Source organism: Rhopilema esculentum, chromosome 20, assembly GCF_057945365.1.
Source record: "Rhopilema esculentum isolate cy_ngs chromosome 20, ASM5794536v1, whole genome shotgun sequence".
Taxonomy (NCBI): Eukaryota; Metazoa; Cnidaria; class Scyphozoa; order Rhizostomeae; family Rhizostomatidae; genus Rhopilema; species Rhopilema esculentum.
In genome coordinates, this window is record NC_142834.1 from 1,890,717 (window position 1) to 1,914,575 (window position 23,859).

Below are 23,859 nucleotides of genomic sequence, written 5' to 3' on the forward strand. Positions count from 1 at the left end.
TGGATGGATGAGGACTAAATATTCTAGCCATTTGAAATAAATCTGATCAGTAGAGAAGTTTTATAGAAGGAGAATGAATATCCTTCTTAAATATCTTTTTCCTGCATAAGATGCATAAGATTTTCCATTATTTTTGGACTGGTCTCTGTGGTGCATGAAAATGTTCAGTGAAACTTCCTGGATTACTGAATGATATCTAAATGAGTCATGGCTGCTTTATGTTTACTTTTAAAATCAAGAAAGCTTTATATTGCTTTATATACCTTAAAAAAATTATGGCTTTTGCTTCTCTTTTTATTCGTATATATTTGCCAAAAAGTAAAAGAAATATTCAAAACTGTTTGGATTTTGCAGCGGGGCCATAAGGCCCTTTCAACCATTAGAGGAACTGAATGAGCCTAAGTTGGTGTAAACGAAACCAATGTTTAGTGTTTGATTCTAAGCAGTTCTCACAAATAATGCTCAGCATTTTACTACGAAATTGTTTCTGTTTCTCAACAAACATTTAAAATTTTTCCTTTTCAGTCCTTATGGCAGTAAGCTTTGAAAAAGGGGGAATTGTTATTGACCCCGAACAGGAAACTGACTCAAGTGATGATGGGGCAGGAATAGAAGATTCAGATGATGATGTGCCACTTGCAGATTTGATTCCTTTGTCTGAAGTAGCAAAGAACGATGTTCCAGAGCATGTTTATTGCTGGAGAGCAGATAGACCACCACCTCCTCAGATGAGTGTGAATTCAAAGGAAATTTAGAGGCTGATGAACGGGTTTACACAATCCTATCGATTACTTCAAGTCCTTTATGGATGATGAAATGACCCAGCTGATTGCAGATCAAACAAATCTGTATTCAATTCAGTGTGATGTTGCCAAAGGGAGCATTGCAACTTCAAAAAACAGAGATAGAACGGCTCTTCTCAGTCTTTCTCGAGATGTGTATTGTCCAAATGCCTAGATATTCAAAGTATTGGGAAGCTGAAACCAGGAACACCCCAATTGCTAGCTTAATGAGCAAGGACAGCTTTAAGAAATTGAAGGGCTTCCTGCACTTCAACGACAACTCAAAAGCAAAACTGACGATACTTATGATAAGCTGTACAAGATAAGACCACGGCTGCAAATGATGAGAAAAAATTGCTTGGCTGTGTCACCTTAAGAGATCAATTCTATTGATAAGCAGATGATTCCTTTCAAAGGGAAAAGCAGCCTACGAAGGTATCTCCCAAAGAAGCCAAATAAATGGGGCTTCAAACTTTTTTCCAGAAATGGTCCAAGTGGGTTCTGCTACGATTTTCAGATGGAAGGTGCCCCAGACCCAAAAGAAAACAGAATAAAAAGCTGATTCAGCTAGCATCAAATTATGTTTACATCCAGCCAACTGTTGTGGTTCAGAGGTGGTCTAAGATAGATAACAAATATGTTGAGGTACCAAGATCTCAAATTGTCATGACATACAATGCAGCAATGAGAGATTTAAACCTGTTTGAAATGTTTCAATCTCTTTACCGTCTCCATCACAAATGTCAGAAAGGATACATGCGGATTCTGGGCAGCGCTGTCATAAATGCATGGTGTTTATACCGCAGAATGATGAAGCAACCAGGTGTGCCCATTGCCAAGCAGCTTGACCTTTTTCAATTCACATGCTCAGTGTCACACTCACTTGCAGAGGCTACAATTCAAAGAAATGGGAGAGAGAAGCCAAGCATTGAGGCACCACCTGAAATGGCACCACAGACAGATGTTGGTACTGATTCTGTCAATCATTGTCCTGTTCATAGGCCAGATCCTTCTCGCTGCTTTCACTGTGGGGAAAAACCAGAATGGGATGTGATAAGTGCAAAAAAGGCTTGTGTTTGACAGAGAAGAGAAACTGCTTCAAAGACTACCAAAAATAGATTAAGAATGAAATATTTGGAATGATTTTGTACTCTGTTTATGCTAGTTATATGCAGTTTTACATGAGTTATTTCTTTCATTCGAAAAACTATCGTTCAAACTATTCAGCCTTGAAAGGGTTAAGATATAATTTTATCCTTGATCCTTGAATAGCTGGGAGGGCCAGCCCCAAGATTTGCCCCCAAATTAGTTTTTTCCAGAAAATTATTCTGAAATTCAACTTCTCCTGGTCTGTTTGCCTAAAAAACATGCTTATTTATTTTTTATTTCAAATGAACCTATATTCAGCCTTGAAAGGGTTAAGATAAAATTTATGATTAAAGCGAGTTTCTTAAAGCTTATTTTACTCGAAATTTCAATTAATTGCATGTGACTCCATATCTATTGTTTTTCCTTAAAATTTTTCAACGTCACCCTGGATTCTATGAAATTGCAGAAAATGGTGCATCAGGGAAGAATTTAAAAAGGTCGCACAGAACATAGTGAGTTCACAAAGCTTCAATCAACCTGCACAGCCTGATCAAAGAGGATGTTATTGTTTATCTTTAAAACAGCAAGGCAAGGCAAGCGTTTTATGCATGCATCGTTCAAAAGTTCAAGTTTCTTTGAAAAAGCCACATTACAAGAACAAAATTAAATTCAAAAATATCTTTAAAAAGAGCAGCAACATTTGGTTTGTGAAAAAACAAACAAGACTGTGCAATACTATATCCTTGATGTAATCCATACTTGCTCAACATTTTGTAAAATCAACACAAGCAAGCATTCTTTGGTCATTGGATTTGCTTGATACAAATCTAGGTTTTCGCTCTATGAATATAAATCATCTGCCCAGTGTTGGTGCCACTATTGTAATGGAATTTGCCTTTAACACACTCCCTAACTCTAACTATAAAGGCAAGTTCTTACCAGATCCTTCCTAACGAGACAGACAACCGCAAGCAACCTTTTCCTTTTCTGTAAAAACAAACTAACAGTCATCAATTTTTCAAGCTAAATTATTCCATTACTTCCAATTTTTTTTGATATGCTACTATTATAATGTTACCATTCCAAATTTGACACTGATTTGTTATTTTTGTTAAGCTCTCTCTTGAGATCAAGTTCCTCGCAAGAAATGGAAGAATGTGGCCAGACCTGTTAAGTGACCTGGCAGTATTCCGTTCAGGTCTGCAAACAGAAATCCTCGCTTCTCACTAGTACCAGAGCAAATGAATGAAGAACATGATTCCCACCTTTCACAATATTATCTGCGTACAGATTGATATTCCAGCATTAAAAAAATTCACTGGATTCTGAATTCTGTTGTCAATAAACTTAAATAATCAAAATCACTTCCTGTTTATTTTTTCAATTCTAGGAAATTACCATTAATAATAATCATTCAAGTTTAATTGGTACCAGGAGGTCGTGGATTTGGTTGAAGTTCAGCAAAATGTTGTTCAGGCACCACTAGTTTAAATCAGTAGTTTTAGCTACAGGATCTTTTATTGTTACAACCTTCCTTTTTCCTCGGCAATTGTTCCCTTCTTGCAAAAGTGAATCATATACTATTGATAATGGACCTCGCTCAAATCCAGGTCTTATTCTATTAGGAGTCAAGTTTTTTTCTCCAAACCACATATATTTTTAAATGGTACCAAACCATAAAGAAAGAGGACATTTCATTGTCAAATTCAAGTCAAATCTCCCCGTTCTGAAAATGTGAAGCTGTAATATTGAAAATTGGCAAGTCATCTTCAACACTTCTCAGGCAAAATTTTCCATGTTTGCCACTTCAAAGGTGTACAATTTGAGCACATTGTTTTTTATAACAAGAGTCTTCATATAACGATTCTATATAAGTAACCAAGGACAACTGAGAGAACGGTGGGGGAGAATCAGTGGATCCTTATTTAGGGATATTCATTACTAGATAAAATATCCAATCAATACTTCTCTTTCCTAAAATTCATACGAAGGATTGTAATTTGATTTTCATGTCTCTACTGCAGGGATCACAAAACATTTTTCTGTGGAATAAAATGTAGCTTTTTGTCAAAATGAATGTAAAAGGATAAGCATGACCGTGTGATACATCAGGATATTTCCCACAAGATGTATCTATTATCCCTTTTATGTTGAAGTCACCAAGTGAAGAATCAGAAAAACTCACTTATAATAATTTGAATAAGGTTTTTTCTTTAATAACCTCTCAATACACCATTGATATACTTCTTTTTACAAATAATCATGTACGAGAAAAAGGTTCTACAGCATAAGGAAATTTTATGAGATAAAATGTGGAAGGATCCAATTTAGACAGTTCAAATCAATTGTTTTAAGTTCAAACGGATCTTCTGGATTCATATCTACTTTTGTAAGTCACAATTTTTATTTTTCGCAAAAAAAATAAATCTCCTTGATAGTTTATACTTTCATGTTTTTGGTATAAAAATATCAAAAAATTATGGCTGGGTACAAGAAACTGGCTCCAAAAGAAAAGGTCCTGCTATCAGATAAAGACAGGTGCATCCAGAAGAAATTTGCAAAAGAAGGTCTTAAGATGTATGACAATCAGTTCTAGTTGAATGATGTGGCTTTTTATTTGGATGGGATCATATTTGTACACAAATTTGATCCCTTAACAGCAGCATCAAAGCTAAGAGGATGTGTGTGGCAAAAACTAAATGCAGGGCTTTGGTACACGGCGACTGGCTCTAAAGATCTTACAGTAGAATGTTCAATGGTATTCCTTCTATGCCCATTTTTGATAAGGGTAGAATAAATAATCCAGGTAAGATTAGTCCTAATTATATTTCAGAAGCAACAACTAACCACTTTCAATGCATCTGCATTGCTTCTATAAAGGTTCTGCCATAGAAAGGCATTCTTAATGGTCTGGAAATCAAGATGCTTTTAAAATCTACATTTGATGGAGTTTTGTTGAAAGCATTATAGAAGTAAGGAAAACTTTGAACACCCCTTTTCATTTCTGGAAAGCTCTTTTCTTGCAACTAGTTTTACAAAAAGGCTTGCAAGTAGTTTTCCAATAAACCTGCTGGTAAGCCTAACACACACATTACCTGTTTTTATAGAACACTTATTCATAGCTCCTAGACTCATATCTCAAAAAATTCAAAAAACATTTCAGCTATGCAGAACTTCGCAGGTAATTACCTTTCGATTGGGACATGGGACAAATGAATTACAAAAAATGGTTCCCTCTACCTGGATATCAAACATCTTGTATCTATCTGGATATCAAACAACTACATATTAATAGCCTGTGACTGACGAATCTACAGTTGACAATGCCTGCTCTATAATTTGAGACTAGACACAAGAGCTTTTGGAGAAAAAGGCAAGGTCAGTGTCTCAATTCCTAACTCCCTAGAAAAGTTTAAGGACGCATCAATAAACCAAATTCTAGAAAGAATTAGCTTAGAACTCTTTAGGTGAAAGGAGGAAAAATCATCAGCAGTATGTTCACCAGTGTAGCATCCAATACAGTAGGGGAAGTTAACAATGATTGTGTTCTGAGTGCACAACAGCACAACAGCTAAAAGCACAACAGATAATATTGAATATACTAGAGTAAGGACATTTAATAATTTCTTTGTTTGATAATAATAATAATGCTTGTGACATTAGACCTGCCCTATCAGCTCTATTCAATTTTGTATCTTTAATTTTTGCGAGCTAGCTCTATTTGATAGACTCCATTAGTCAAACACAAATAGAAAGGAGAAGGCACTCAAGAGAATGTGTAAAGCTTAAGGATTGGAAGAAATAATTCTTGCTGGTTTATATAGGATACAACATGGAAAAAAATTATATTCACAACAAACTTTGCAGGGAAAGAGCAGGAGAAAACTGCAAGGGAGTTGAAAGTGAACTTTGATGGCATAGAGAAATCGTAGGGGAAAATTTGGCCAAACAATGCCATTAGACATTAACTGATTAAAATTCTAGATAGAAAAAATAAGGCAACAGGTCCTGAGGAACATGGCAATGTTGATAAGACAAGGAATTGAATTTGGATTTGACTTTGGCAAAGAGATTGTAGCATGTTATGTCAGAGATAATATATACAGCCAAATTTGAACTTGCAAACCCTATCTGCAGATTTATGTCATAACTTGTAAAAAAGGAGAGCATAATTGCTGAAGGAAAGCAAAAACCAAGACAACCTTAGCTTTGCTTGAAAGAGGAGACCAGTGGTTTTGTTAGACGTTTCAGTGTTACACCTTATGAAATTATTGAATGCTGACAGACTGTGTTAGTTTAAATAAATTTATTTGTTGGCTGTTAAGTAAATTTTCGACTACTTTAGAACTATTTAGCAAATATGACAAAAAGTTCACACTAAAATAGCTATCTCACAACAGCAGCTGTTCCCAAAGGTTCATGCCCTTATATTTAGAACTGTAGCTGATTAATAGAAACCTCAGATTGATACCGCTATGTTTGTTACAATAATGCTTGATTAGACATCTAATTAAATTCCCAACTAGCAGCTCTCTGCTGTTTTGAAGTCTTGAAACCTATTTTCAAACTCATCTTTCAACTTCTCAAGTAAACACAGTATTTGGCATGATCAATACTTCCAGAAACCTTTCAGATAAAATTGAGAGATGTGTGGTCTTCTTTGACAGCAGCTGGTTTTTAATCAGCATTAGTTTGGCCAAGAAGGGCTCCACATGCTCAAACATTTTGTGGACAAGTTGGTCTTTACTTTGAAGCTTGATGTTAAGGTCAGAGAGCATCTGAGTTATATCAATCAAAAATGCCAGGTCATTGAGCCACTCACAATTTTCAAGCAGTGTAATGTCCCTATGCTTCATGACCAAAAACTGCTATATTCCGGGTAGCAAATTCCTGAATCTCTTAAATGTGGCTGCTCTACTGAGCCACATAAAATGAGAGAAATAGACAACATTCTCATAGTCAGCATCACATTCTTTCAGCAGGTTCTTGAACTGTCTGTGTTTAAGGCCTCGTGCACATATGAAATTGACAATTTCAACAACAAAAGTAAGTACTTCTTTCATGTCAAGCACTTTTGCACAGAGTTGTTGCTGGTGAACTATACAATGATATGAAATTATATCATGACCAATAGAGTTTTTGAGCAAAGACACAAACCCTTTATTTCTGCCAGTAAGAGCAGCAGCTCCATCAGTTGTGATGTCACAGATTTTGTCTTCTGAGAGATCAAATTTGATTTAAGTCTCTTTTACCTCCCTCAATATGTCCTCTACTTTCACAGTACCCTTCATGTGACGCAAATCCAAAAGTTCTTCAAACAATTCAAACTTCTTGTTTGTACCTTAAGAAAACAAGCAAAATTTTTAATAAATTGATCAAATCACTGATGAAATCTATGATAACAGATAGGGACTTGAAAAATTGCAAAAAATTTGTATCAGAAAAAGCCATATACTCATATTTCATAAAATCTTGTAGAAATAACTTCATTTACCTCTAACTAAAATCGCCAGCTGAGCATTGTCACTATTATCAGTGGATTCATCTAAGGCTAGGCCGTGTACGTGAATGCTCCCATGAATAATGTAAACTTCTCCCCCTGCTTGCAACAAAAATAACTACTATGTTACTTTTAACAACTTTGACCACAACAGACAACATGGCGGGCCAAGATGTGGCCCGCGGGCCAAGTGTTGGACAACCCTGCTCTATCCAAACTTATATTAGCGACTCATAGCGGAAGCTGACATCTTTTGCTATGACAGGTGCTGTTCTTGGATGAACTGTAAGACCCTCTTGCCATAAAGCTGTAAGCCCACTTTCACTCAGGCCATGTCTTCTGAGAAACAATTCCTTTTATATGTTGAAACCAGCTGCACTTCTGAGACTGGGCAAACATTAACATGTGGAGGATATTAGCAGCTCTTGATTAATTTTTTTCAACTACATGTTTGCTTTGTTCTGTGGCTGACAAAAGATAGTTTATGGTGTTCAGTAGGTTAGGCACCTCCGCTTTTCTGCAAATGCTTTGCATATCAGCTGGTGTAAAGACTGATGGATTTGCAAGCAGTATTGGACAACCTAAATTCTCCCAGAGATGTTGTCTTACCTTCTTTACTCCACCTCTAATGCTAGATAATTTGGTGTTGGCTATAATATCAAGCTTATTTTCTTTTTCTTGAGGTGCATGTTTTAGTTGCAGCTGCCCCAAAATAATTGCTGGAACGATATACTAACTGTTTTCAGCACTATACCATACAAAGCCAACATCACTGCTGACTTGAGCCAAGTCTTTGAATATTCTATCGTGACGTGGACGCTTTTTCACAGGCTCTTTGTTTTTAATAACTTGAAGAAAGTAATTAAGTACAAAGGGAACCTCAAATTTACAGAAGCATCTCAGGTTTACAAATAGAGACTACTAGATATATTTAAACCAGGAAACATCAGGTAGATATATGACAAAGAGGGCTGCACATTAGTAAATCTTTCTATTAGTGTAGCAACAGGATGTTCCCATTTTTGGACTAGGCCGAGTACTAAGCAACAGTGCATTCATTTGTCATTTTCCCTCTATATGCCTGCCTGTCAGTTAAAGTTTTGATATTTATTACTTTACAGTTGATGTGTATTCACCTGCACTGCTCTTTCAATCTGATTTATATACTTATTATGTAATTAACTATTTATATTAGTATCATTGTATGCAGTGAAACCATTTTTAAAAAACCTCATTTTGGTAATGGAATTCTTCTAGTGCTTCATTGCTGACAATGTCTATTTGATGTTTAAGTATTTTGTCAAGCTGTTAGGACAGTTTCAACAAGAAAGAGACAGCTTTATACACTTGCTCAACAACATTGCTTTTAACAAATTTTTGCGTTAATACAAAATTATTCTGTGTGTATATAGATAATTTAAGGATACATGAGGTTCCTGTTTGGGATATTTAGGAGTTGTTCATAGTTGTTGGCAATTCTTAATGAAAGACAAAGGGATTAAAAATGTTGAAATTTTTTTGGGGGGTTGGTAGTGGAGGTAGGGAGAGGTATCAGTGATATTTATTACTGTGAATAGGTAGCTTTTAAATCAGATAACAAGATTTTTGCAATATAAAGATCAATGGATGGATGCTAAGCAAATTATAAAAATATTAATAACAGTATAAATATAATTTTCCTGCAAAATTATCATTTACCTTAGTCAAGTTGGCTTCTGGTAGTAAATGTTCAGTGAAACTTTTTTTTGACCAGCATTTAAAAAACAGTCTAAACAAAACACTGAACCAGCCTTATGTTAAAATTTTCCGAAATTTGTGCAAAGGCAGCTAAACACGCTTGAAAACCACTAATTTTTGCTAGGTCATTTGTCTCGTTGCATAAACAGTTCCAGTCTTTTTGAAGAGGATTGCAACATTATTTTCTCAAAGGTTTGCGCAATACTTCTTGCACCTAGTGTGTGCCTAATGTGTGCTGCCAAAAGACATTGATTTGTAGCTGGAAAAATTTTGTCTGAAAAACAAATAGGAGAGAACGCAGTTTAAAACAGCATGGTAAGAGAGCTGCAATACTGAAAACAAAACAAATAATTACTAATCTTGAAAAAGAGGCTGTGAGGAAGGCATCCAAAATTGGAAAAAAACAAATTAAACATCACATAATTTCTGGTCATGATAAACTTTTAACGAAAAAATACAAATAGTTTTAAATTTTTGAATATATTTTAAATTGCTCGTTATTTTTTTAATGATGCATTATTTAAAAAATATCATGGATAACTCAGTAATAGAAGCATGTATTATGAAAAACAAAACATTATTAAGTATATATGGGGATTGTTTAGCAGAAGACCATTGTCGATTTATATTTCAAGTTTCACAACTATTAATTCTCTATTTCTTTTCACAACTATTGATTCTCTTCACGTCTTATTTCCTTAATTGTTATGGTAGGCAACCTAGGAAGATTTTTCAAAAATTGGAACAATTAATACGATCTCTTCATATTTCTTTTCCAGCCCTCTCCTTGTAGTTCCCCAATTTTCAAAGGAACATATTTCAAAGAAATACTGTAACAAAGGATACTGTACTTTTGATGTACTTCATGATATTGCGAGAAAAGAAAAATGAAGAAAAGAAAAAAACTTGAATATATTTAACTATTTACAACTTACATTTCTCATTTCCATGCATCTTCCTACTTGTATCTTCCCACTTGTATAATCCTGTGGTGTCGTTTCAAATGGCTCCTCTATGTTTTTCCCAGTGGAACCAAGCCGGCTTTCTTTCCCATCCTCATTTGTCTTTCTTTGACAAATGTTAAAAATGGCTTTTCTGTGTTTTCTTTTGATAAAAAGAACAATCTATTAATCTTCTACTCCTAATCCTACTCTTTAGTACATACACTCTATCTCTCTCATACATTTTATATTTTTTTTTCCAAATTTTCAATTTATTTTAAATAATTCAATCAAACTTTGTACTTTCTATCATCGATTATAGGTAACAGAATTTTAAAAGTAAAATACAAAATATTTTATACAAACGCAAACAAGCAAGGAAGCCAGCAAGCAACCAAGCAAGATTGTCAATGTCGTCAATGACGCTCTCAGGAAAATTCAAAACCTTATTTCCCCCTCCTATTACACATACAAGTCAAATAGACTCCAATAATGCCCTCCTTAACTTCATTTGAATCTTTATATGCGGACTTCATCATAGCGTAACACCAATCTTCTGAACAGCATACTAACTTGCAGCCTGCACTAGCTAAAACAAGAAAATTTAAAAGGCCAAAGCCTTGACAATTAAGCGAAATTTATATCTATTAAAATAAGAAAACAATTAAATAATCATATATGGTTTGGGGTACTTTTTAAAACATCAGGGTGGACCTTGTACAGGATAATCCATTGTATACCTTTTTTGAAAAGAAAATAAAACTAGCGTACACTTACTGTTCCTTTGAAGATCTGCTTGAAACCTTATAGGGCAAAATCCATTGTACGCATCTAAAAATTGTCAATTTCAATAATATCTTTTGTAATAGTGAGTGTACAACCTTTAAGGAAATGTACGCTACCACATATATTGTAGTGTTCAATAATAGATTCCACTGCTGTGGTACAGTGCAGTCACGTATCAGAATATAATCGATCATACACTCAAATCAAAATGTATGACCATGAACTCCACAACAGACAGCTTTAAGGTGGTCTTATCCACTTTACACGAAAATGCATATCGTCGAGTTCAAATTGTTCTATTTCAGTAAAATCTGAAATGTGTAAACTGAATGATCCAAATAAATAGGATTTCCCAGATTTTATGCTCTGCTTTCTGGACTGTCTGAGCTTCTGCCCTCTTTTTCTGTATTTCTCTTTACATTTGTCTGCCACTTTCTCTATTCTTCTGTCATTTGCTTACAGAAACATTGGAATAAAGGTATTTATTCCAATGTTTTGGACACCCCTCCTTGAGAGCACATTCCCTGCACTAGCTGCACCTACATTCCACTGTAAATTTAAGGCACAAACTGCTGTTTCTAATTACCTCCTACCACAAAAACTCGCTTTGGGCATTTTGACCAAAGAACTTTGTTCAATGATTTGTTCTGGTTTTGCGTCAGTTCTTTCAAGCAACGTTGCAAAATATTATGATCAGAAAGTCTCTCAAATATTGATCTCGACTCATTTATAAAAACAGAAGGAAGACATTTTGATTGATCATGTGTTTGTTTTCTTCATTAGGTCTTTCTTATATTTGCACCATGAAGATACTCTTCTTGGGCATAAACGATGCTGAACTTCAAGAGACTCTCCATCATTTTTTATACAGTGATAATATATGGTCCACACTGCCCTTATCTACTTATTACCATAATGCCATTGCTATTACTTCTTATAACATAACCATAGTAGTTCTGGAAAGAGTCAATAACAGCATCAGTTAGTCTCCCACGGCCACCAAGACTCCACAATCTGATAATTTTCTCACTTTATTTTTGTTTTTGAATTGCGTAGAGCAGCCCCCATCCTTTTCTGGATATGACCAATGCAGTCCTCTTTCAGCACAAGGTATTGCTCTCCATATTTTTGAAAGACTGTATCAGCAACTTCAGCATAAGCAGAAGAATCACCATTACTAACATAAGTGGTGTACCAAAGACATATTTATCTAGGGGGTGCTAAAATTCGGTGCCTTTAGCTAATTTTGAGCGACGACGCCACTGCTTTACATCCTACCAGTTGGCAAAGTCATGGCTAGCATTGGCTCCTATAACTGAAAGTTTGGCTTCTGGCCTGCCCCACCCCAAGATTTTTAATGCTAGATTCGCTACTGAAATCATATCAGCCATTTAACTGGGGTAAAAACTCTTAAGGGCCTGAACCCCAAAAGGGCAGTTGGAATTTGATACTTGCAATAATTGATACTTGCAAGAAAAGCAGGAAGAATACCAATTGTTTTGCAAGGAAACAACGAGGAAAGGTCTAGAAAAACCATTAAGCCTTGGAGTCTTGATCTTGGATGAGGTTAAAGTCATAGCCAAAATTGCAATGAACATGAAAAGTGAACAATTCTTGGGGTTTGATATGACAGAGGAAGAGAGGACAGATCTTCATGATATTTACAAAGTATTGATATCTGATAGTGCAGTTCCAGCTGAATATATATTGCAGTATCTTTGGAGGGACTTGACATCCTCATATGACATAATTGGTCCCTACTTTAGCCTCAAAACCACCATTGACCACAACACTGTGATTGAGACATTGTTTGAGACAATGAGAGTCTTCCATAACTTTGGGTTTGAGACTCGTGTGATTGTATGTGATGGTGCAAGTTCTAACCTTTTCGCTATCAAGTTATTAACAACTAACAAAAGAGGGGCATATGGTATCGACCTGGAAAGTCGAACAAGGCATGAAGTCAAGCCACATTCCTGGACAAAAGTTAGGAGACATTTTCTGTTATAATCATTTATTGCAAAATCACCTAACCCCCAATATCAATGTTGATGTTGATTTTTTAGGTTTTCTGGCATCCACAATCAACTGCCATTACCCACCACCAACATTGACATTGGGGGGAGGGGCATACCACTTTTTTGAAGGCAATTACGCAGAAGATCACTTACAAAGTAATTGTCTCATAACCTTTTGTCCAGGATTGTCTGTTTAAGGGTATTGCACTGAGAACCAATGTAAAAATGATATTTGTGCCAAAACGAACGGGATTGAAAATAAAATTCACTTTCTATGATCATAAATATGTCTATTTCCTGTTATGAATATTTTGAGCTAATTCTGAACACTTGTTCACCCAGATAATCACTTGTGAAAATTGATTCCCTGCACTCAGAGTGTGTGACTGTATGTGATTGAGGTGCTATTTTTAACTAGCTATTCACTAGATATGTATATAATGGCCTAAATATTAGAAGAAAAACAAATTTTCTTTTCACATAGAAGAGCACCATCGGTTTCCGTCTTTCAAATTATAATATTATAACTATAGAGAGCTTCAATTGCCTGAATATGAATGAAAAAGCAGAAGAAACAGTCACAGAGACGGACAGTGATGATGGTTTTGTTTAGTTGGATGACAAGGCTAATCGAAATTGTTACCTTATAACATAAAGCAAAGCAGACAAAAATATTTCCAATTCGCCAATCATTTGCTGATGCAACATTGGAAGCCTTTTCTATGACGAAGTTGAATAAATTGCTGTGCATTGGGTACGCAGTGAAAAGCCCTCAAAGATAGCGGTGTTCACTAGCATATGGCTATCAAATTTTCTGGCAATTGCCGTTGGCTGTCAGCTAAATGGTTTTTGCTGGAGAGGTATGGAATATCTGTTCATTTCTCAGAACAAAAACACTACAATTATTACAATGCCTACCGATTCATAGTCAAGGAAGACAGGCCGCTTTTCTTAGTAAAGGATATCCAGACTTGTCGCTGGGGGCTTCACCAAAAACTTTGAAACCCACAAAAGCACTGATGAAGCAAAGGGGGTCGCAGCAACAATGCAACAGTGATGCACAGCCAGGAACATCTCAAGGGGCCAAGCGTCGGAGACAGTCCAATTTAGAATTGGCAGAGGTTTTGCTTGAAAAGGCCAAGAACTATTAGCTCTTGCAAGCACCCAGAGAGAAGAGGGCAGGCTTGAACTTGCCAATTATGTACTGGGTAGATCTGCTAAAGCCTTGAAAAAGCTCATAGCTACAACTTGGAAAATGCATGGTGCATCAGCATCTATAGCAAAGGCCAAAATGTCGTGAATGGAAATGGTTAAAGAAGAGGTGGCAAAAGAATGCAAGAGCAGCTGTAATGGGCTCTGGTTTGAATGTGCTGTGGAAGTGTTGCACAACAATAAAGTAAACAAATATGTTTTTCCCGATGCAATGTGTAATCTTTTGGAGGAGGGGAGAGGAAAGTTTAGAAACATAATGATCACTGGCCCTGCAAACTGCGGGAAAACATTTTTATTGAATCCTCTGAATGACCTCTTCGAAACGTTCACAAACCCTGCTAACACTATCTTTGCTTGGTTGGGAGCTGAGAAAGCCCAAGTTATATTGCTCAATGACTTTCGGTATAGCACCGAAATAATGGCCTGGAATGAATTTCTATGTTTTTTGAAGGGACAAACTGTGCACTTGGCTGCTCCAAAGTCTACATATGCCCAATACATCCTTTTCGACAAGGATACTCTGATTTTGGCTACTGGCAAGGAGCAAATAAAATTCTTGGGGAGATACAATGCGACAAAAGAATGAGAGAACGAGATAATGGCTGCCAGATGGAAGGTATTTCAATTTTCCCACCAGATGCCTGAGCAACAACAAAAAGATTTGGCAAACTGCTCAGTTTGTTTTGCTCGTCTGGTTATACTTGGAAGTGACTGAAAAAAGACAATTTTAAATAGAATCCAATCAATGGATGTGAACTTTTTCCTACTTTAGTAGCTTATATAAAACAATAATATCAATTAAAAATGAGTAATAATGATAACTTCAATGATGCTGATAATTATAGTAATAATCATTATTATCATAATTGTGATAATAATAATGAAAGTAATGATAATTATTATTATAACTGTAATTATTATTTTAATTATCAATATAATTATCATTATGATTGTTACTTTAATTAATACTAATTAATTTACAATCGCATATTGATTGCTCTATGCTGTTATGTTTATTCCAATGGGTTCCACACAGGTCCCATTATAGTTGGATATGGCCAAGTATTGAGATACACGAGTTCCAACGGGTTTCAACAGGTCCCAACTTATAAAATAGAAATTATACTATATATTTTTAATTTATCAGTGAGACCCGTTGGAACTCGTGCATATCCATACTTGGTCATATGCAGTTGTAGTGGGACCCGTGTGGAACTCGGGTGGGATCCGTCATTTTTTATGCATATGAAAATAAACCCTTATCAGAACTTGAATTTTCTTTAAAACTTTCACATTGTAACTCTGTAAAGATTTTGAATGATTGAGAGACATTGTTTCTATTGTATGAACCTTCATGAGAATAGCACACTCAAACAAAATAAGTCTTGATTCTACAATATTTTGTTAAATTTTACTTATGTTATCATAACATTACAAAAAAGATTTGTTCCCTTTTTACTACCTATGATGAGTCAATACTTTTTGTTCACCTTTAGATTTGACAATCATCTGCATTCTGTGATTCATCGAATAATCAATTTTGTCAATTTTATCAACTGGAATTCCTTGTAATACATTTAGTATTCTCTCATGATACTCCTCTATTGTTTCACAGCAAATTTGTTTCTCTATGGCCTCATCATTCAAAATTATCTTTGCGATTGAGAATACATTCTCCATCGGATTCATGTCAGGGCTTCTTGCTGGAATGGAAAATAGCTCTGCATTAACTTGCATCATCGCTTTTTTGCCCAAACACTGTTTTGAGATTGGCAGCCCATTGCAATCCAATAAAGAGATGAAAAAGGCAGGTCGTGGATCAATGGACTATAAGTCAGACATGAATTCAGGGATTGTTGTGACAACATGGTTAGATAACAACTGTGTTCATATTGCATCCAGCATTGAGAGATGGTGCACTTACAACAAAGTAAGGAAATAAATTGCATGCCCAAAATTTATTTTGTTTTATAATGAAGATATGGGAGGTGTAGATCTTTGTGACATGTTGATAAGCCTTTATTGCATCACTGTCAAGACCAGAAGATGGTACATAAAGATCTTCTGGCATTGCATTGACATCGCAAAAGTGAATGCCTGGTTGCTGTACAAGAGACATTGCAAGGAACAGGGTATTGGAAGAAGAAATCAGTTATCTTTTCTGAAGCTCATCCTGAAGATAGCTGACGCTGTTATTCATTCTAACAGACAAGTTTGCCCAGTTGCAACTCCAGGAAAAGCTGGTAGACCTCCAGGTATTACTTGTGAGTAGTTTCAACTTTGTTCTTAATTGCACTGAGAAATGAAAATGGCTTTCAGTATATTCTCTGTAGTCTTGGAAAGAAAGCTTTACCTGTTTTGTATTAAAAGTCATGCTCTTTCAAGGTGATCTACCCGAGGAACAGAAAAGTCACCTACATTGACCCACTACGTCAAGCGACAAGAAAAGAACTCAAAGAGACCAAAATTGAATGGAGGTAGTTTATTGTCGACTTTATCATAGTATTGTAACTTTTATGCTAAATTATAAAACATTTACAAAGTTGTTATATGACTGTTAATGTTGAAATTTTGCACACACTAGGTTAAGCATCAATGCGAGGTGTGATCCTCACAGTGCCCAATGGCTATTTGCAAGCCCAACTTCATACTCGCTCCGAGCAAGATTCATATTCTTGTTCAATTGATTGCTTAAAGGTATGTATTTATAATCTGACTGCCCTCATAATCTTTGCTGACACAGAGAAATACATTTTCGTTCTTTTGCATCTCATTTCTTGAAAATTGCTTATTACATTTTAGTGTTTCTTTAAATGGATGCTGCAAAATAGAAGATAATGAAAATAACCAGTTAATCATAATCTATTTTGTGTACATATACCACTTTTGAATGCATATGTTTTTCCTCAAATCAATTTTAAAGCTAGAATACTATTCTACGTTTTTGTAGTACCCTGATGTTATCCTCGGAAGGAAACTCTTCCCACAAGCATCGATGCGACAAGGGAAAGAAATCTACTTGGCACCTCTCTCATAACATTTCCAGGTATTATAGACATGGATATTTACCATCGTATTATTGACATCAAATTTAAACATAAAAATCAAAATATAATCTATATTAGAAGCCTGATTAGAGAATACTTAGAATAGTTGACCACATCAATATTGGGTAAAAGCAATTTTTTTCTGCCCAATCAATGAAAATTGATAGGTCTTTTGTGGATAGAATTGCAATTTTTATACCGCTATTTGGCAGACCCAGCGCTAGTGAAAGAGCCTTTCGAAATTTACATCAAATTTATGTCAAGTCTGTTAAAAGCCTGCAAATAATTCAATAATGTAAATACTGTATAAGAGAATTTTTCCAGTAGACGATACGTTATTTCTATGGAAGGTCCATTCCTATTCAATATATTTGAAGGCCCATTGGTACATCACAAAATAATATTCTGTTTGTATTCCATTAAAACATTTAGACTGTCTTTTGTCATAGATGCAATAAGTGACATTTGCCTAATTTGTGGTGCAGATGCTACCACCTATAATTAGGGAAGTACTCCTTTCATAAAATTGGTTTGATATCAATTTTCATATTTACCCTTCAATGATTAAGCTACAGAAGTAGTTTAGTGGCAAAAACGTGAGCTCATATCATAGGTTCGGTGTAGAGTATAGATGAAAAACGATTTCACTTAGCCCGCTTGCCAACAGCAGAAGATGCAAATGAAGAATGGACAGATTAGAGTGCTCATATCTATTCATATCTTAGCAGGGAACGACGGCATCAGCATCCTCCACAGTATCAACATCGGCATCACCTCCAACGTCACCTTCCAAATCTTCTTCAGAATCAACGTCTTCATCATTTTCAACATCAACGTCAGCATTATTTTCAACATCAACTTCAGCATCAACCTCTGCAGCTTCAGCATCATCTTCAGCAGATACACCACCAAAAGAATCATCCAATGATACACAACGGTGGCACAGTCCAGAATCTCAATTCATTTTGAAGTGTTGGAGCAAACAGTTTTCCAAATGCCAAGGATCCCAAGCGTCTTACAAGGATGTATCATCTGTAGTTTGCCACAAGGAGGGCCGAAGAATTTTTAATAAAATAATCAAAAAGTCGATGGTGGTACACAATAATGGCTATTACCATGCACATTGTCATGTGAAAAAGCTGTAACTCATCATTATTTTGCAAAAAACGGTTTATATATACTTTTAAAAGCATTGAGATTCAGTCTAGATTTCACATTACCACGTCAAATATTTGCCATGGTACATTTCCGGTACTTATTTTGGTGAAAAACTTAGGCCAATCGATCCTCATAGGACAACTCAAATTTAGTCTTGCAAAAAAGTGCACAATGGAGAAAATCCGGAATTATCATCTGCATTCTTTCTTTCTACCTTTATCATATGTCAATATCAAATGAGACTTTCATTGAGCCAATTGTTCTCAAAGTCAGAGTAAAGAAAAATTAAAGTTACCCCCAGTTTGGTTTTCAAACTTGAAAGATAATTTTTCATGTGACACACGTTCAGCCACTCAAAATTTGTCAAGCAACAAAACAGGCAGCCCACCATTCCATAAGGAAGCCATTAGGCAAATGAAAGTGTTTCCAAAAAACCGCTTGAATGGAAATTGTGCGAGCTGTTGTTTGGGTTTCAACTAAAATTTGTTTTTGAGAGACAAAGAAACGTTGTAGGATTTTGTTTTGTTCTGGCAAAAAAACCAACAGGGGGAAGCAAGAGAAGTCAAAGGCCTACTTTTTACTCACTTCTTTTACATTCTACTTACTTCTTGAAGATTCCCCTAGCTTTTATGAATAAAATGAATTAACGATTATAAGCAAAAGTATGAGTTATGTTGTCAGCACAATAATTTTGTGTGCTCTTTGAAAATAAACAAACCCCAACTCCTTCATAATAATTTTTAAAATGGCACTGTCAGAATTCATACAAAAAAATCAAATCCACTTATAAGGGGATCATGACTCTATGTAGTTGGAAAGGCAGAGCTACATTAAAACATTTTTGCTAAAAAGCATGATAGCATGGAAGTAGAAGCTGCTCAGCAATTGTATGACAAATATTTGACCTATCATAAAAGATGCACAAACCAGAGGATATGAATTAATTTTTGTGCAAAAAGATACCATTCATTGGTCGTAGTCCAGAAAGAATCGTCTCATGTAGCTGTGGCAGGGTGCTCAGCCTAGAAGTTAAATGCCCTTCATTGATTAGATACATTTCTCAAGTGGATCTTGGCATCAGTCTTACTTAAGGCAAGAAGGAGATATATATGCTTGAAAAAAACCACAAGTACTATAGACAGTGCCTTGTGCAAATTGGGGAAACTGCTGTTTATCAAGGTCAACTGTGTGGTCAGCACATTTACATTTCATCGAGAAGCTAACTTTTGATGCTCAAGAGTAGACAGACATAACCCAGATATTAAAGTGCCCCTTCACCTTGGAGGGAGTTTATGAAAACAAAAGACCAATGTACATAGGAAGTTACAAAACCATTTTTCGTTGTGTAATTGCAAAGGAATTCAGAAATATAGTGGTTTTATTTCACACCCCTCGCGATGCAGTACCGCATTTTAAGGGTGGACTGGGAATGAGCCTTAGCTACGTCATACCATGAACCCATATTGGAATCGTATCTGGACGAAGACCCTGTCTGCGCGTACTTTGTTCAATATTTCCAATATTTTACCATGTCTTCTTTCGAAAGCGATGTGTCTAATGCGAATGCTAGTTATGATTATGAGTCTGAAAAGAATTATGCTATAGAGGTTGCAGGAAACGAGGAAATAGGTGCCGCCGCGGCCGCTAAAGTCGATTCAAGTAGGGACGATGATAATGGCCTACTCCAATACGATCCCGTTGCGGACGAAGAGTTTGTTCGAAATTATGAAAGGGCTATTCAGGAAAGTTGAGAAGAAGAAAGCATCTTATTGAGACATTTTGAAGGCATCGAACAACTGGACTCTTGGTGAGTTTTTAGTCAAAGACTTTCTATCCCTAGAGACCGTATTTCTACAAACCGGAATAGATAGGCACAGACCAAAGTAATGACGATATATTCGAATGTGGGCATGAGTGTTTTCCATCTCATATTAATGTATTTAGGAATCTAATTAAGTTGAATATATGAGTCGTTGGCATCTTAGGGCTTATTTTTCATAGATTCTACATTCAAGCCTTAAATACTTGAATACCGAAATATGAGGTGCAAATTTAACCAATTTACATCAAAATCAAAGTATTTATCGAAAACTAAAACCTCAAATAACAAACTGGTTGAAGGGGCCCATTGAAAATTAAAACTTGTGGGTCTTTGATTGACCCATATTCCCCTTTTGTACGTAATTTACATAATCCAAAAGTGAATACCTAGAGATATAGTAATATAAATGTTTATGTTAAATAGTTACGGATAACTGCCTCAGATCTATAAGGATTATGCCTTTTTCTTTAGGTGCAAATGTGCTATAGACAGACTTGCCAAGGCTAGAGAATGCAAATGCTGCACTGAAATTAAAGGTTGTATATCATCATTGACAACTGTAGAAGTAAGGCAAGATATTGGCGAACAGACTCCAACATGTGTGGTTGAGCACCCTGGGTTTAAACGTGTGCCTCAATAAATGGTCCTTAGGTGTGATAGCATAGAGCTTTGAAAAAAGACAAAACAAGATACAAGCGTACTGGATTTGAAAATAAGTAAGTGCATCTTTTTCAAATTTAAACAACAAATTGCACTTTCACAAGTATACGTATCCAAAGTTAACAGAGTTTTATATACAGTTAACACATTTTCTATTTTCATAAGGCTAAAGCTGTTAAGGGTACCATAGATTTTTTTCCTTTTTTTAAAATTAAATCTAATGTGTGATGGTTTTTTATATGGTTCAATATATTTCACTGTGTTGTGAGTTTTCATCACAAAATAAACACCATTCAGTGTTATCTTTTTTCTTCAGGTTCCTATGAAGTATCTCATACAGATCCTTCACGAGGTTGATACACGGTCGTCTTGGAAACAAAAGAATTCCCTTGCCGGCCTGTGCATATAATGCAATTCGACAAGAATTTCCAGTTTTGGCAGGAAATGCAAAGGGGTTTGAGAGTAATAGTTCAGAGTAAATCTAAGTTTCCAAAAGTAAATTCTTCTCCCTGATACTTTGATAGCTTTCTCAACCATACAATTTTAATGTTATTTATTGGTTGGACAGTCGACTTTCTTGTGTCCTTTCATCGGATGCTTACAAACAGAGCATTGAGGCTTTGATCTTTGCTTTGTTGCAGTTTGTACAATTTGGTTAACTGTCATGAAAAAGAAGAAGTTTCTTAATGCTAAGAGGTACATTGTATGTATCTGATTGTATGTTTGTAACATATTTTTGCTCTGCAAATCAGGATTATACAGCATGGATTAAGAAAGATGCTTTTATCATTATAATATGATTTTAACCAAGGATATGTTTGATCAATGGGTTATAAAACAATTGCTGACCTGGCATTGTTGGCGTTACATCAGTAGCAACTAATGATTTTCTCGCAGTATGCTTTTCAACAGCTAGAATTCGTGGCTGTTTCTTAAGTGTAGAGTTCATGGGTGGAGGTGTTTGATCCTTCAACTCATCTACTGCATCCTGTAACATTGTTTGTGACTTGATGCCATTAAGGATGGTCTGATAAATGTCTTCCACATAATCTGTGGATATAATTCAGTAAGAGTTTCCTTAATACAGAATGCGAGAATCCTTTATTCTGAAGCTCAAATTTCCTTTGATTGTCTATTGCCATTTGTTTTCATTTAATTCAAAATTATAACCTTAACTGCAGCAGGGCTGTATTAGATTTTTTATTGAGTCAAAGTGAAATTCTGAAAAAGCAAATGTGTAATTAGAAAACTTTCAGAAAATTAAGTTTAATGTTAATTGAGAATTTAAGAAAGGAATTCTTACCAAAATTTTGTGCCACTGGAACATCACATACTGTTGCTGTACCATTTTTTAATTTTGGGTAGGCTACTTTAATCTGCACAGACCCATTCTTCTTTCTTTTTACATCACGGTTGACATTATAATTGAAATGTATTGCAGCTAGAGCATGCCTGGAATTATCCAATTTTGATATTTTAAAGTATATACAAAGTTATTTGAAGTTCTTATTTACATCTCATGAAGCTAATATAATTTTTTTCAAATCTCTAAATATTTGTAAAAAAACCTTTTGATTTCAGGGACTCTGAATCTTTATCAAAACTGACTAGTATATTTATTTGTTACCTGCAGTACATTCCAACATATGAATAACAAATCATTTTGGTGCAAATTGGTTGACTACAGAATGAAAACCTTCCAAACATCTAGTCTGCCCATCATTTGAAAGCTTCTTTATGCCTTTTAGGAATCCTGGCTTTGTCAGGGCTTTGCAGACTTTTTCGTATGCATCAGAATCTGCAGTTAAATGACTTGTTGATAACATGACATGAGTACTGTACATTGAATGAGCTTCTACTTTCGAATGATTAAAAATTTAGCAATTTTCATAACTAACCTTTGAACAACCATTTGCGCTTTGTTAAATCTGGACCATGACTGCAACTACTGAATAATGGGTCGGGTAGATTCTCGTGCTTATTTAGTATGTGGCTTAAAAAAGCTTTGTACTTGGCAAGTATCACATCACCATTCCCATCCATCGTTGTTGTGGCACGCCAATACACATGATTAACACATGATCGTATCCACTCGTTGATGACTTCACAACCCTTTTCTTTGCCAAGTTTTGTTAACATTTTATTCCTTTCTGAAGTCGGAAATAAAAAATTATAAGATTTGCAATTGTGTTAAAAATGGTAAGATTTGCAATTGTGCTAATAATGGAAGGAAGTTGTGAATAATAATAAACAAAAAATAAAACACCCTTTGAAAACGTTTGCAAGGCAATTATACAAAGAAAGCTGTTAAACATACTTTTTGCAACATTCCAGATGTCATAACGATGAATTATTTCTAGATGGTTCTCTTGTATAAAGCTTGATATGCCTATGTGGCGATCTGAGACAAATTTGGAAATTGAGACATCTCTCAGTAAAGTCTCTAGACAGAGTTTGAATCCATATAATTCCATAGCACTGCTGCTACCAGCTTGATTTCTCTGGAATGTAATTTATGTACAAGGTATTAAAATGGGCTTTTCTGTATTACCACAGGAAGTATAATATCATGGGTATTTTTGGATGATTCGAAGTAGATACTCCTGTATTGCATGCCTGAATCGCCTGTCTCATATGTTGTATATATAAATGCAAAAAAAAATTGAAGAACAGTCTTTTATTAAATTGTTACCTGCACAAGATCAAAATGTATCACAGCCGACTGAGAGTATGAATAAACCGAATAAGTGCCATATTTTGCACTGTGACCCATGCTGTCATGGCAGGCATCTCCGGCTAGAACAGCAGGATTGCTTTCGTCTTTGAGTGCTCTAAGGAGACCAGCCTGATATACTTTCCAGTGGATATATATAGCTGGAAATAATCTTTCCTGGAAAAGAAGCTTGTATGTTATCTATTGGTTGTCAATTTAAACTTCTGTGTACTGAAACTTTCATAAGAAACTTTTGTTATATAATCAAGAAAATATTCTAACTCTTAAGCCTGTTTTGTTTGCCACTCTACTTCTCTGGTCTACATATGTGCCCTCTTTGTAATTTTGTGTGATCCACTTAACATTTTGCCTGAAACTTAAAGTAAAAAATGAA

At 35.4% G+C, this 23,859-nt stretch overlaps 3 protein-coding genes and 1 pseudogene across 10 annotated transcripts in view; 3 read left to right on the top strand and 1 right to left on the bottom strand.

Moving 5' to 3' along the window:
* LOC135693863 (uncharacterized) overlaps window positions 1-2,117 on the top strand; it is a 39,463-nt gene extending 37,346 nt beyond the window's left edge. For all 6 annotated transcript variants that reach the window (XR_016145045.1, XR_016145046.1, XR_016145044.1 and 3 more), the window contains one exon: window positions 1-2,117. This exon is cut by the window's left edge. The gene's annotated coding sequence lies outside the window, so the exon portion shown is untranslated.
* LOC135687135 (uncharacterized) overlaps window positions 1-2,117 on the top strand; it is a 10,248-nt gene extending 8,131 nt beyond the window's left edge. The window contains exon 2 of the mRNA XM_089114548.1: window positions 1-2,117. This exon is cut by the window's left edge and continues 7,155 nt beyond it. The gene's annotated coding sequence lies outside the window, so the exon portion shown is untranslated.
* LOC148957800 (uncharacterized) lies at window positions 1,543-23,576 on the bottom strand (annotated as a pseudogene). Its single transcript, XR_016145049.1, has 7 exons — window positions 23,445-23,576; window positions 23,070-23,253; window positions 22,651-22,902; window positions 22,380-22,550; window positions 22,056-22,204; window positions 21,602-21,802; window positions 1,543-21,411 (listed from the first exon to the last, which is right to left on the bottom strand). The product of XR_016145049.1 is annotated as an uncharacterized LOC148957800 (transcript).
* Window positions 16,047-23,859, top strand: LOC148957801 (uncharacterized). 2 transcript variants are annotated; one of them, XR_016145087.1, is made up of 3 exons: window positions 16,047-16,329; window positions 16,451-16,542; window positions 16,650-23,859. XR_016145087.1 is itself a non-coding variant. In XM_089114552.1 (2 exons), the coding sequence occupies exons 1-2, from the start codon at window positions 16,047-16,049 to the stop codon at window positions 16,486-16,488; spliced, it is 321 nt and encodes a 106-aa protein (XP_088970678.1). In that variant the 3' UTR covers window positions 16,489-23,859. The 2 variants fall into 2 exon arrangements, 1 of the variants encoding a protein (XP_088970678.1); XM_089114552.1 differs by having other exon boundaries at window positions 16,451-23,859.

Coding starts and splice junctions, on each gene's coding strand:
- LOC148957801 (XM_089114552.1), top strand. CDS start 16,047: ATGGGAGGTGTAGATCTTTGTGACATGTTGATAAGCCTTTATTGCATC. Junction 16,330..16,450: donor TAGACCTCCAGGTATTACTT/GTGAGTAGTTTC, acceptor TGCTCTTTCAAG/GTGATCTACCCGAGGAACAG.